Here is a 13824-nt window from a genome sequence, read left to right as displayed (position 1 = left end):
GTCAAGTTCCTTTTTTTCTTCCACCAATTTTTCCTGCGCCTCCTTTAATTGTTCTTTTTCCTGATCTAAACGGAGCGAAGACTCTTTCAGAGATTTCAGTTTGATGTTAAAGCATTTTCTGGACTCCAGCAGTTCAGCTTTGTCCTCCTGTACCATCCTTTGAGCCTCGCGTAACGCTTCTTGGTCAGTTTCCAAGCTGGCTCTTAAGGCTTTCAGAGAATTAATTTTCTTGTTGAGGTCTTCGCGCAACTCAGTAAGTTCAGAGTGTTTGTGGCCTGCTTTTCTCTGATCTTCCATTAACTTTTGTTTATCCAGTTCTAGTTTTCTCTGATCTTCCAGTATCTTCTGTTTGACCGGTTCTATTTTTCTCTGATCTTCCAGTAAGTTTTGTTTCTCCAGTTCTATTATTCTCTGATCTTCCAGTAAGTTCTGTTTGTCCAGTTCTACTTTTCTCTGATCGTCCAGTAACTTCTGTTTGTCCAGTTCTAATGTTTTCTGATCATCCTGCAACTTTTGTTTGTCCAGTTCAAAACTGATCAAAACCTCTCGCAGAGTTTGCTGCTTTTCATTCAACCATTTCTGGAACCATACCATACCATACCATACCAATTTATTTATATAGCACTTTAAACAGTGACAAAGCACACCAAAGTGCTGTACAGGGACAAACAGAACAAGCACATAGCAACAGATTACATAAAAGGACACCAAAAATGTAGAAACCGACAAAAACAGTAATGGATAACAACAACTGCAACATGACCAACACAGTGTGATGCACACAGACTCAGCACAGATCACACAGTGCTGAAAGCCAGGGAATAAAAGTGTGTTTTTAAGCGAGATTTAAAAACTGTGAGGGAGGGGGCCTGTCTAACGAGCAGAGGTAACTCATTCCAAAGTTTTGGGCCTGCTACAGAGAAGGCCCTGTCACCTCTGCGCTTGAGACGGGTTCCTGGGACTGTTAGGAGCAACTGGTCTGCTGATCTGAGAGAACGTGGTGGGACATACGGCTGGAGCAGATCAGTAAGATAGGAGGGGGCAGAGCTGTTTAGTGATTTATAGACATACAAGAGTATTTTGAATTTGATTCGAAAGCGAACTGGAAGCCAGTGTAGGGAGGCCAAAACAGGAGTAATGTGATCTCTTTTGCTTGTGCTGGTCAAAAACCGGGCTGCTGCATTTTGGACCAGTTGGAGTCTAGCTATGGAGGTCTGACTGATACCAAAAAGGAGTGAGTTGCAATAGTCGAGCCTGGATGTAATGAATGCATGAATTACTGTCTCCAGGTTATTTCTGGACAATATGGGCTTCAGCTTAGACAGTCGCCTCAGCTGGAAAAAGCAGGATTTAACAATCATATTTACATGACTGTTGAGTTTCAGAGAAGGGTCAAGTATCACTCCTAGATTAGTGACTCTTTGTTTCACTAACGGTGACAGAACGGATAGGTCGATGCAGTGGTTGGTGATTGTGTCATTGGGAGGAAACAGCATAACTTCAGATTTCTTCTCATTGAAACTCAAGAAATTTAAAGCCATCCAATCTCTGATGTCAGCCAGGCAGTCCAGTAACAGTTGAATAGAGCGAGTACCGTTGAGTCTGAGGGGGAAGTAGATTTGGCAGTCGTCGGCGTAGAAATGAAAAGGTATGTTATGTTTCCTGAAAATAGCACCTAGTGGCAGCAGGTATAAAGAAAATAAAAGAGGACCAAGGATGGAACCTTGCGGTACCCCCCATTTAAGCGCTGCCGAGGCTGAACTAAAATCTTTGATGGAGACACAAAAGGACCTGTCAGCGAGGTAAGATCTAAACCATTCGAGGGCTGACCCAGTGATGCCCACCCACTGCTCTAACCTCGCAATGAGGATCTCGTGGTCGATTGTATCAAAGGCAGATGTGAGGTCCAGTAAGAGAAGGAACACAGAATCACCAGCGTCTGTGAATAGGAGAATGTCGTTAAAAACCTTGAGAAGAGCAGTTTCAGTGCTGTGGAGAGGTTTAAAGCCAGACTGGAATAGCTCTAAGATGGCATTATCCTCTAGAAAGCATTTCAGCTGGGACTCCACTATTTTTTCCAGTAGTTTAGCGACAAATGGGAGTCTGGAGACAGGCCGGAAGTTGGACATGACTGAGGGGTCAAGGCTAGGTTTTTTCAGGAGAGGTTGGACAGCAGCATGTTTAAAAGTTATTGGCACCACACCTGAGGCTAAGCTGCTGTTCACAATGCCAAGAACAGGAGGGCCCAGAACAGGAAAAAGCTCCTTCAGGAGTGATATAGAAATGATTATTTTAATGCTTTTATGTCAATCTATACCTATATTACACTTATTTAAACACACTTATACTCACTTTTGATGCAGCTTATCTGCTTATTCAGTCATTCCTGTGCTGCAGATGTGTTTTGGAGTAATTAAAGTTCTCTGGGGATGCTCTAGCCAGAAGATCGGGCCCAATCTTCAGGTTACAGTGACCCAGGTTTTGAAGGACATGTTTTTTGTGAAACCATCGCTCTGTTGCACAGACTGCTTTGATGAAGGAAAAACAGATTTAATTAAATCTGTCCTCCTGGCAACCATCAAAACTTGCTTTGATCTGCTCTCACGCGATCCGGTCAGGGAAGAAGGTATATAAGAAATGTATCAAACAACAGAGAGTTGGAAGTCCTGTGATGGATCAGCACGCGCTGGTGCCATGCGCCATTTTGATGTGATTCTTCTTTACCTGGGTCGAAAACGACTTCCCGGCCAGTGTCACGGTGAGAAGTTATTTCATATCAATCTGTGTGTTAAGAGTGTACATGTTTTTTTTGCTTGGCTGTTTTCTGTGGCAGGTTAATAAATGACACTAATTACTCCTAGCAGTGACAGCCTCTGGTGTTTCATTTTTTCCATCTTGTCTGAATATGTGCCGACCGTTTCACGAGCCCTTTTGATAAAGAATTTCATAATACAAGGAGTCGAGGGGGGACAACATCAAAAGGGGAGCCAGATGGCTTCATGCCACACATGACCTGCTCCAGGGAAGACAGAGAGATGGGCTCAAAGTGGTCAAGAACAGCAACACAATGAGATGGGATGGACGGATCATGAGCAGGTGGAGAAATGAGTGCCCGGGTGTTTGCAACTTTTTCAGAAAAGAAATGGAGGAAGTTTTCACACAGCTCAGTTGAGGCTTCTAGAGGTGAAGGTTCACTGAGGTGTAGAACTGAGTTCAGAGTGGAAAAAAGGGCTCGGGGGTTGTGGGAGTTTGAGGCAATTATCGCAGAAAAGAACTTCGATTTGGCGGCTTTAACTGCCTTCTGATAATGACGCCAACTCTCCTTTAGGATTTGAAAAGAAACCTGCAGCCTGTCTTTCCTCCACCTGCGTTCTGCTCTCCTACACTGCTGTCTAACGGCTTGAGTGACGTCATTAAGCCATGGTTCTGATAAAAGTTTTGTTTTCCTGGTTTTAACGGGAGCAACACGGTCCAGAATATTTAAGCAAACGGAGTTAAGCTGAGAGGTTAGCTCCTCGGTGGAGAGAGACACTGAGAGCTGATCGATCCTCTCAGAGCTAAAAGTTTCAGTAAAACGTGCAGCAGTGAAACGGTTAATGGTGCGTGAAGTACGTGCAGAATCACATGACTTAGCAGTAGGACAAGGCGGGATGATTTCAAACAAGACAGGCATGTGGTCTGAGAGAACGTTGTCACCGATTACCAAATTACAAACAGAGACATCACGTGTTAAAATGAGATCCAGAGTGTGACCGTGTTGTTGGGTGGGAGCATTTACATGTTGGGTTAAATTAAATGAGTCCAACAAATCAAGGAAGTCCTTCACTAACGGCTTCTCCTGACAACAGACGTGAATATTAAAGTCACCAACGATAATAAAGTGATCATATCTTGGTGTGATGCAAGCCAGAAAATCAGAGAATTCACTTATGAAGTCCTTGGAACGAGGGGGGCGATAAACAATCACGCACAGAACGGGCGGGGAATGTCCGAGTTCAAAAGCACTCAGCTCAAAACTGGAGCAGGGCATGAGGGTGGACAAGTGTTTACAGGAAAAGTTTGATTTAAATACAGTTAATATTCCACCACCCCACCGGCCTGATGGCCGCGGGGCATTAAAACACAGACAGTCCGGAGGTAAAAGTTCCACCAAGGCGCTTGAATCACCCAAAGGCAACCAGGATTCCGTGAGAAAAAGAAAATCTAGTCCCTCGTCTTTAAAAAAGTCATTTAGAATAAAAGTCTTGTTGGCAACAGACCTTGTGTTGATGAGGCACGTCCTGATCTGGTTCGACACAGAACCAGCCATGGTGGGGGTGGTGCGCGCCAACTGTTGCAGATTTTCAAAAACAGCGCCTCCAGGACGGTCCAAGCGCCGGGCCGGTAGACAACACCCATATTTTCCCTGGTCCGGGCACGTAGGAAGCTGGCTGTGGAAACGTTGACCACGCAGAGCTTTGAGTTTTACCAGCCGGCCGGCACGTTTACCCCGGCGTCTGGATCGATATCTCCGAGAAGGCAGGCTTGGGGCCCAGCGTAAACAAGCAGGCCTGTCTGCCAGAAGGGGTGGAAGAGGGGGGGGGGTCCCAAGTCACGATCAAAATGGTCAGAATCAGCGACAGCAGAAACAGACAATCGAAGATCGAGGAGCTGTTGTCGGTCATACACAAGCAGCGAGTTGATATCCCAGACAAAAAGCGAAAAAAGCAAAAATAATCCAAACAGTATCGTCAGAGGTAGATTGCAGGCCATGTACACGGGCGCCATCTTACCGGAACGCCAGCAGTTCAGCTTTGTCCTCCTCTACGATCCTTTCAGACTCACGTAACGCTTCTTGTTCAGTTTCCAAGCTGGCTCTTAAGACTTTCAGAGAGTTCATTTTCTTGTTGAGGTCTTCGCGTAACTCAGCAAGTTCAGCTTGTCTGTGGTCTGCTTTTTTCTTATCTGCCAGTAACTTCTGTTTGTCCAGTTCTATTTTTCTTTGATCTGCCAGTATCTTGTGTTTGTCTGGTTCTATTTTTCTTTGATCTTCCAGTAACTTCTGTTTGTCCGTTTCTAATTTATTCTGATCATTCTCCAACCTCATTTTTTTCAGTTCTAAACTGAGCGAAGTCTCTTGCAGAGTTTTCTGTTTTTCAGTCAAGAATTTCCGGAAATCCATCAGTTCAGCTTTGTCCTCTTCGGCACGCTTCTGAGACGCAATCAACTTTTGATTTTTCATTTTCAAACAAAGTTTAAATTCCTTCAGGTCCTGCGTGTCCTTTTCGAGGACTTTTTGAGACTTAGCCAAGGCAGTTTGTTCCCTCTTTGTCTTCATCTGGCACTCTCTGAAATCTGATTTTTCCTTCTGGAAACTGAGCACAAGCTGCTCCAGTTGTTGCTTGTCTGTGTTTACACATTTTTGTGACTCACTCATTTCACTATTAGCTGCTTCCATGTTTCTCGGAGACACTGTTAAATGAAGCCTTTTCTCCTCAAACGACTTCGAACTTTCATTCTTGGAGTCTGGTTTAAATTCCTCCGTTCTGTTTTTTCTAGCCGTTTTTGGATTATTTTTGTTGGCTGCCTGGTTTATTTTTGCGTCTTCCAGTTCTTTGATTTGCAGATTGAACTTTCGTTTTTCTCTCTGAAAGTCCAACTTTTCATCTTCGAACTTTCTGCGAGCGTCTTCAAGGTTCTTTTTGAACTCCCGAAGCATTTTCTTCGAAACTGGAGACAAGCTCCTCACATTCCTGGTTAGTTTTTGCCATCACTTGCTTGGTGCAGACTTCAGCAGAACTGCTGCAGCAAATATTGCTCGCTTCGTTGAGAATCTGCTGAACCTGAAATCTCAGTCTGCTGCAGGAAATTCTCCCTCTTTTACCAGTTGGACGAGCGTTTCGGATGCGAAAAAATTCAGTGTGAAATCATCACTGATGTCAGACTTTCTGTATACAACTTTGTGACATCATCACTGATGACAGACTTTCTGTATACAACTTTGTGACATCATCACTGATGACATACTTTCTGTATACAACTTTGTGACATCATCACTGATGACAGACTTTCTGTATACAACTTTGTGACATCATCACTGATATCAGACTTTCTGTACCATTACACTAATACAAACCTCAAAGAAAGAAAAAAAAAAGCTCAAAGTGACATCACTCACTCAGACTTCCGCTGTAACTAAGCCCCGCCCCCACGTTCTAAAGATTTGGGACATTGATACTGTTTAATTAGAACTACACTGTTTATGTTATTGTTTTTTAAGCAGTAAATTTTAAAAATAGACTGTTATTTTCTATATTTAAAAAAACATTATTATTGGGGGCTGTCATTGCATTGCATAGGAAAGCCTCCCATGCAAATGCATGGAAGCCACCAATTATTCTACACCCAATAAGGGTTTCTTTATTGGGGGCTGCCATTGCATTGCAGGGCCACATAGAGACAAACAACCATTCACTCTCTCACTCACACCTAGGGACAATTTAGAGTTACCAATCAGCCTAACATGCATGTGTTTGGTCTGTGGGAGGAAACTGGAGTACCCGGAAAAAACCCACGCATGCACGGAGAGAACATGCAAACTCCACCTAGAAATGCCTCTGGACGGGTTTGAACCAAGGACCTGCTTGCTGAGAGGCAGCAGCTCTCTCTCTATATATATATATTAAAATATGTTGAATATAAAATATAGAATGACTATCGGCCAGTGGCCCTCACCCCGATAGTCGCTAAATGCTTTGAAAAACTGGTCATGACTCACATCAAAACAACCATCAACATCAACAAGGACCCTCATCAGTATGCATACCGTGAGAACCGATCAACAGAGGATGCCATCTCCTCTGTGGTCCACACTGCGCTCAACCACCTGGAGCAGAAAAACTCTTACGTCCGTATGCTCTTTGTGCACTTCACATTCGCCTTCAACACCATGATCCCCCAAACCCTGATGGACAAACTATCCACACTAGGACTAAGCCCCTCCATCTGCAACTGGGTACTAGACTTTTTAACAAACAGACCACAGTCAGTGAGGATCCACAACCTCTCCTCCTCCACCATAACCCTCAGCACTGGCTCTCCTCAGGGATGTGTGTTGAGCCCCCTCCTGTTTACTCTGCTCACGTATGATTGTGCAGCTACCCATCCAGGCTATCACATTGTAAAGTTTGCAGATGATACAGCGGTGGTGGGATGCATCACAAACAATGATGAGTCCAGTTACAGGCAAGAGGTGGAACACCTGGAGAGCTGGTGCAAAGAGAATAACCTTCACATCAATGTGAAGAAGACAAAGGAGATGATTGTGGACTTCAGAAGGAACAAAAACATTTACACCCCCCTGAACATAAGAGGATCTGCGGTGGAAGTGGTCTCCAGCTACAAGTACTTGGGTGTACACATGAATGACAACCTCAGCTGGAGCAACAACACCACCAGCCTGATCAAGAAAGCTCATCAGAGACTCTACTTCTAGTTAGAGATTCATGAGTCTAACAGCCTCAGGGTAGAAGCTGTTCCTCAGTCTAGTGGTTCTACACTTAATGCTCCTCAACCTCCTTCCTGAGGGGAGTGGGGCAAAAAGTGTGTGTGCTGGGTGAGTGGGGTCCTTCATGATGCAGGTGGCCCTCTTCCTGCATCTGGAGGTGTAGATGTCTGTGATGGTGGGGACGCTGATTCCGACAGACTTCTGTGCAGCCTTCACCACTCTCTGCAAAGCTTTTCTTTCTGCAGCTGTGCAGCCTCCATGCCACACGTTGATGCTCGAGCACAGGATGTTCTCCACTGCACACCTGTAGAAGGAGGTGAGGACTGAGCTTCCCAGACCAGCTCGCCTCAGCCGCCTGAGGAATAATCACTGTGAAAAACCATATCATGTTGCTGCTGATCTGTTTCATGTTGCTGCTGATCTGTTTCAATGTTGATGTGTTCATGCGTGCACATCTGCTCAGACTCATGTTCATGTTTGTGCTGATGTTCAATGTTTTATGTTATGAGTGCTTAGTGTATATTTATTTGATCCTTAGTTCATATCTTAGATGTTATTACTGTTTTTCTTATACATTTTATTGTTGGATGTAACTGGGACCCCGTGTACATAATTTCGCTCCACCACATGTACCACATGAGGTGCGAATGACAATAAAGAAACTGACTCTGACTTATTTGCAAAGACGGTGCCAAACCTTAAGCTGAGCGGGTAAAAAACTAACTCTTCAGTATTCTTCACTGCTCTGAAATCTACAGAGACTTTAACAACACAAGATTGTATTAAAGTCCTTAGCACCTAGTGTGGGCTACTAAACCAGCATGTACTGATTTAGTAAAGCCTTATACAAACATACAAATTCTACTAGTTGATTTAATTATGGAGTCATTTAGTGATTTTTTTTTTAATAAACAGCCTCAAATGTTGATTAGTCTTGTTAATGTGTAAAATTAGTTTTTCGAAAGAGGCTGTTTTAATGAGCAATCATTAAAGACTTCAAGGCAAGTTAACTAAATACAAATGAGAAGGCCATTTCACAGACACGATTCAGACGAGCTTTGTAAATGTGGCAACAAGAAATGAGCGATATCTTCAACTAATGACTGAACTGTGCTTCTTGATACAACATATTTCTTGAGTCTTTTCTAAAGCCATGTAGTTTAGTGTCTGGTGGCGTAACCAGTTTCTGCTGTGCTGAGTTAGTAGCAGAAAATACCGGTTTCTCCTGAGGATTTCTCTATCCAGGTCATCTGAGAGCCTCTGCTGGTCACAGCGCAGATCCCGCAGGGTTTGGTGCAGTGTGTGAATCTACGTGAGACAGCCACAAAGCCACAGTTACTGAAAACACAACATGAAGCATCATCGTCTCACATGTCTGCAACCGTCACTTCACACACACTGAAGAAGCTGAGGATGGAAAAAAAATCAACATGAATTTTTTGTTCTTTAAAAAACAAACAATCATTGTTTATGCTTGTCCAGCATCAATTTAATTCATGTTACTGACTCAGTCTGCCCTCTTGTGGCCACTTTGTAAAACTACAAACAGTAAGAAGTGTGACTGGTAATTGTCTGATATTTCTCACATCCTCTCCTGTCCCACTGCGATCCTTGAAGTGAACATTGGCAGACTGAGACCTTCTCCTCCTCCTCGGAGAGCCTGGGTAATCCCTGAGTGGAGACGTAGGATAGAAGCGCTGGCCCTCTGAAATCCCAAAGGAATGGTTTTCAGAAGACGGCGAGCTTCTTAACGTCAAACCAAACAAAAACTGCAGAAAGTAACAAGACAGAAGACTGAAAAGAACTGCTTATTGCATCTTTTAGTTTCCATACCTGATCCTGAGGGTTCCAGGTCACTGGTGTGTAAGGTAGAAGCAGAGACACTGTGAAGCCCATTGGTTCTGCTCAGCCTCTGGGTCTGCAGCTGACTGATTGACTCCTCTAAGTTCCCCCGGAGCTAATGCAGGAAAAACATGGAATAAAAACATGACTGGAAAAAAATAAACTGGGACCAGAAAGCAAAAACAGAACTGGGTGGACCAAACATACTAAACCAAATGAAATCCCTTCAGATGAGAATATGATAAACAAGTGCAGCAGAAAATATAGTAAAAATAACAACAACAACAACAACAACAACAACAACAACAACAACAACAACACCAACAATAATAATAATACAAAACTAATGTAAGATAAACTAGAGAAATTGCATTTCCTGCAAAAATGCAGTATGAACGCTCATTGCTGAACTTGCTGAAAAACAGCTGAAATGTAGCTGAAATGGAAGAACAAGCCTAAGTTAGCAAAAGAAAACGGATAAATAAGCAGAGATGAGCACAAAAATTAGGAATTCAGCTAAAATGCTGGAATTAGCAAAAGAATAGCTGAAAAGTAGATGAAAAAGCTGAAAGATGCTTAAACTGCCAGAAAGAAGTGGAAGGAGATGACATGAGCTAAAAAAATTGTGGAATCAGCTGGAAAAGCTAAATTTAGCTTAAAAACAGCTAAAAGTAGTTGAAGTAGCAGAAAAGGCTGAAATGAGCACAACAAGCTAAAATTAGCAGAAATTACCACGAAAAACTTGAATTAATCTGAAAACAGTTGAAATTAGCTAAAAATGCTACAAAAAAGTAGCTGAAGAGGTAGAACAAGCTGAGATTTAAAAAGAAAGCAGAAAGAACATGTTTGCTTAAAAAAGCAGAAAAGAGCACAAAAAAGTAGAAATTTGAAAAAATCTGAAATTAGCAAAAGAAAACAGCAGAAAAATAGTTTAAAATGTAGAAAGAAGCTAAAATTACAAGAAGGGGTGAGAGCACATTTTTGCTGAATTAGTCTGAAAAAAGTAGAATTGAGTGCAAAAAATGTGGAATTAGCTGAAAAAGCTTAAATTAGCATTAAAATGCTAAATAGTAGCTGAATTAGTAGGAAAAAGCTGAAACTAGCAGAAATAAGCTTAAAGGAGCACAACAAGCTGAAATTAGCAGAAAGAAGTGAGAAGGAGCACAAAAATGTTGTACTGTTCCGGTAGTTAGAAAAAATCTGAAAGGGGCACAAAACAGCTGAAATGAGCTGAAAATAGCTGAAAAAAAGTTTAAATTTGCAGAAGGAAGCTGAAAGAAGCTGAACCAGAACAAAATGTGAAAGGAACAGTAAAATGTTGTAAACAGATATAAACATTTGAAGGAAGTAAAATGAACTCAATTCATTTTCTATGAGGAAAAAAAAAATGGCAGAAAAGGCTAAATATTTCAAAAAGCTAAAGTTGCACCAATACCAAAAGTCATAGCAGGATTGTCCTGAAAGTGATGAACGTTCTGATTCATGATTTGTTGAAATAAGTTGAAAACTGCGGGATGAGAATCGCGCCCAAAAAATGTACAGAAGAAAACTGGATCACAGTAGTGTGAATGCTTCATAAACGCACAAACAGCCTTACTGCACTAAAATGATTTGTTATTGCTCACAAAATGGCAGCGGTACAAAACAAAAGGTGTGGATTTATGACGTCTGATGACAAACACCTCAAACATTCAGCACTAACCAGCGAGCAAAGTGGGGGTTCAGTGTCTTCCTAAAGACACGTCGAGCCAATAGTTGAACTAAATAATCAGATATGTGCAGGCACTAACTCAGAGCTGCACCTGTTGAGGAAAAAAACTATAATTGCAGAAACATTGCAGGAAAATAAATACATTTTAGCTCCTATCTCATTAAAATCTGTTTTCCACCAAGTGATCAACGAGTCAAGAACACGCCGTCTGATGGGCCAGTGGTGGCGAGGTGGAGGTGCCAACAACGACCGTGGTTATTGTTAAAGGAACGTTGTCTCATTTATCTTTAGAAAATGTTCCAAATTCAAGCAGCACGTCCGCCTCCTTCTGCAGCTCTCACAAGGAAACGGAGGAGTCCTGTAAAGCTGCAAGACAATCTGGAGGCTCCATCAAGTTTACTGCTTATCAGCTGCTCTCAGCTCAGTGAGACAGTCTTTAGCTAATTGAAGCCCAAGCTTTTTATAAAGGACAGCACGCTGCCTCGTCTGTTCATGTTTTAAACTAAGATCTCTGTACGATGTGAAAGGATCGAGTTATAACTGCTTTGGTCAAACACTGTTCATGATAATGTGTCTCATGCAAGATATCACGAGATGTTAGCTCTCAGATTATGTGTTGAGGATGACTGTCAGCTACTACCACACCAAACTTTAGCTCAATGTCTGTGAAACTGCCAGAGTTAAAGCCATTTTTGTGTTGGCTAAAATCAGTAAGCTGTGGTGGCCATCTTGAATACTGCTGACTCCAAAAGTTAATCAGATGTAGATGCACAGTACAAATGATTGTTTTTTTGAGAGTTTCATTACAATCTATCCACTGGAACAAGCTATATTTTGCTAACAGACAGAGACACAGAAAAAAAAACATTTCACCTGCAATAAAAGGCAATAATAATAATAATAATAATAAAAACGTGTCTCACCACTGCCATGGCTTCAGCCTGATCATCTGCATGCTCTCGGTACTGACCCAGCATTCTGTCCACCTTGGACAAGTTCCTGCTGGTGTCCTGACACCGAGACATTTGATCAGCACATACTGCGATTCTTTACACACGAAACACATGCAGGGAAATTCATGCTCTGTAAGCATGAGTCATAAACCACAAAATAATTAACTGAGTCAAATTCAAACAGTTTTAAATGAATACTTGAGACTTCTGTATTTTCTGTAATACAGGTACAAATGTCAAACTTTTCTAGACACAAATAATAAAATCTTGCTGCACAAAGATGGATTGCACAACACTGGTTAGCTCCGGCTGCTCCCTTCTTCAAGGGTGGCCAGTCGCTACAGTGAGCAAACTCACATGAAAGATTGTTTTACGCCAGATGACCTTCCTGACACAACCTGAGCTCGAGCCTGCAGCCTCAGGATCACAAGACCCCAGCACTGACCCCGAGCTAAGAAAGGTGAAGCACCCACAACTGCCTCCAACCTCATTTGCCCCACTTTGGGCCCTTGAGCAAGGCCCTTAACCGCCACCATCTGCTCTCTCTGATGCTCTAGACAGCAGCTCTCTGCTCCACACAGAGAGCTGTGGTAGCTCAGTGTCTGTGGTTGTGTCAGGAAGGACATCCGGCAGAAAAACACTCGCCAAGTCTTCCTGCGAGTTAGTTCACTGTGGTGACCCCTGACCCCTGAAGAGGAGAGCAGCTGAAAGAAGAAAAAATACATTAAAAAACGTCAAATTCAAAATTACCTCATTTTTTTTAACTTAGGATTAAAATAACAATTTCTTATCTATTTTTTTATGTTTACTATGATAAATTGTGACATTATGATAAATTATGATAACACCGTCTCCTTCATGCTTGCTCAAGATGAGAGTTCTGCGATGGCGTTAAACTCAAAGCAGTCTGCTCCTCAGATAAATAGTGTTAAATTATTATTTTTAAATATGAATGTTTCTGTTCAGCGCCCCGAGACGACTTCTGTTGTGACTTGGCGCTACATAAATAAACTGAACTGAATAAAATATGGCTTTATGTGATGTGCCAATCACTGCATTCTGCTTTTACATTTTACACAAAGTCTCAACTTCTCAATGTTGAGGCTGTGAATATATTTAAAGAATTCTAAATTAAAATGAATATTTTCAGGCATTAATTAAAGCTAAAAACAATTTTACCCTAAAAGTAAACTATTAATCTGATAGCCACATATCATTTCACTTCCATGCTCTTTTATCTCAAATTCAAGCACTTTTAAAACATTACCTTTAAAATGTAGACAATCTGTTATGGTTTCCAGGATCATTTGGTTGTTTAAAGTTTTGTGATGTCTCTCTACCTGTAAGGTGTTTGCCAGAGTGCTGATTTTGTCGGATATGTCCGCAGCTCGGTCATCGTCTCTGCAGCCCCCACCGCCTCTGTCCCGGCCAGGTCTGCGGGAAGTCTCCCGCCCCCGGGGCCTGCGCCCCCGCATCCTGTCGTAAGAATCCGACTCGCTGGATGTGTCCATGTTTGATCCAAATCCCGCAGAAGGCTAATGAAAACCTCCGACTGCGCAGACGTGACAACCGTCGGAGCGGACACGCTGAACATTCGGTGTAGCGTTAATCTGATTAACGCACATTTTCTGCTGTGCAGAGTTGTGACATCACTAAACTACACCCGAGCTGCCATCGTAACTTCAAACAGCCCGTAAAGACACGAACATAAAGTGTCTTCAACCCTGAGGAGCTCTCGTGATGGACGCTCCTCCTGGCTAGCAACAAGTGGAAACAACTACAGCGACCCGAGAGCTAACTGGCTAACAAACGTTAGCCAACTAATTTCACCT

At 42.4% G+C, this 13824-nt stretch overlaps 1 protein-coding gene across 1 annotated transcript in view; it reads right to left on the bottom strand.

Moving 5' to 3' along the window:
• Window positions 1–13572, bottom strand: part of LOC119417841 (centrosomal protein of 128 kDa) — a 166813-nt gene extending 153241 nt beyond the window's left edge. The window contains exons 1-5 of the mRNA XM_037685096.1: window positions 13333–13572; window positions 11963–12049; window positions 9320–9443; window positions 9073–9191; window positions 8703–8794 (exon numbers count right to left, since the gene is read on the bottom strand). Coding sequence (XP_037541024.1) covers window positions 8703–8794; window positions 9073–9191; window positions 9320–9443; window positions 11963–12049; window positions 13333–13503 — 593 coding nt within the window. The 5' untranslated portion in view covers window positions 13504–13572. The remainder of the gene's footprint in view (window positions 1–8702; window positions 8795–9072; window positions 9192–9319; window positions 9444–11962; window positions 12050–13332) is intronic.
• Window positions 13573–13824: the final 252 nt, after the last annotated feature.

The sequence above is a fragment of the Nematolebias whitei genome, chromosome 12, assembly GCF_014905685.2.
Source record: "Nematolebias whitei isolate Nwh7 chromosome 12, NemWhi1, whole genome shotgun sequence".
Taxonomy (NCBI): domain Eukaryota; kingdom Metazoa; phylum Chordata; class Actinopteri; order Cyprinodontiformes; family Rivulidae; genus Nematolebias; species Nematolebias whitei.
The sequence above is the reverse complement of the archived record's forward strand: the minus strand, read 5'-3'. Positions and strand labels throughout refer to the sequence as shown.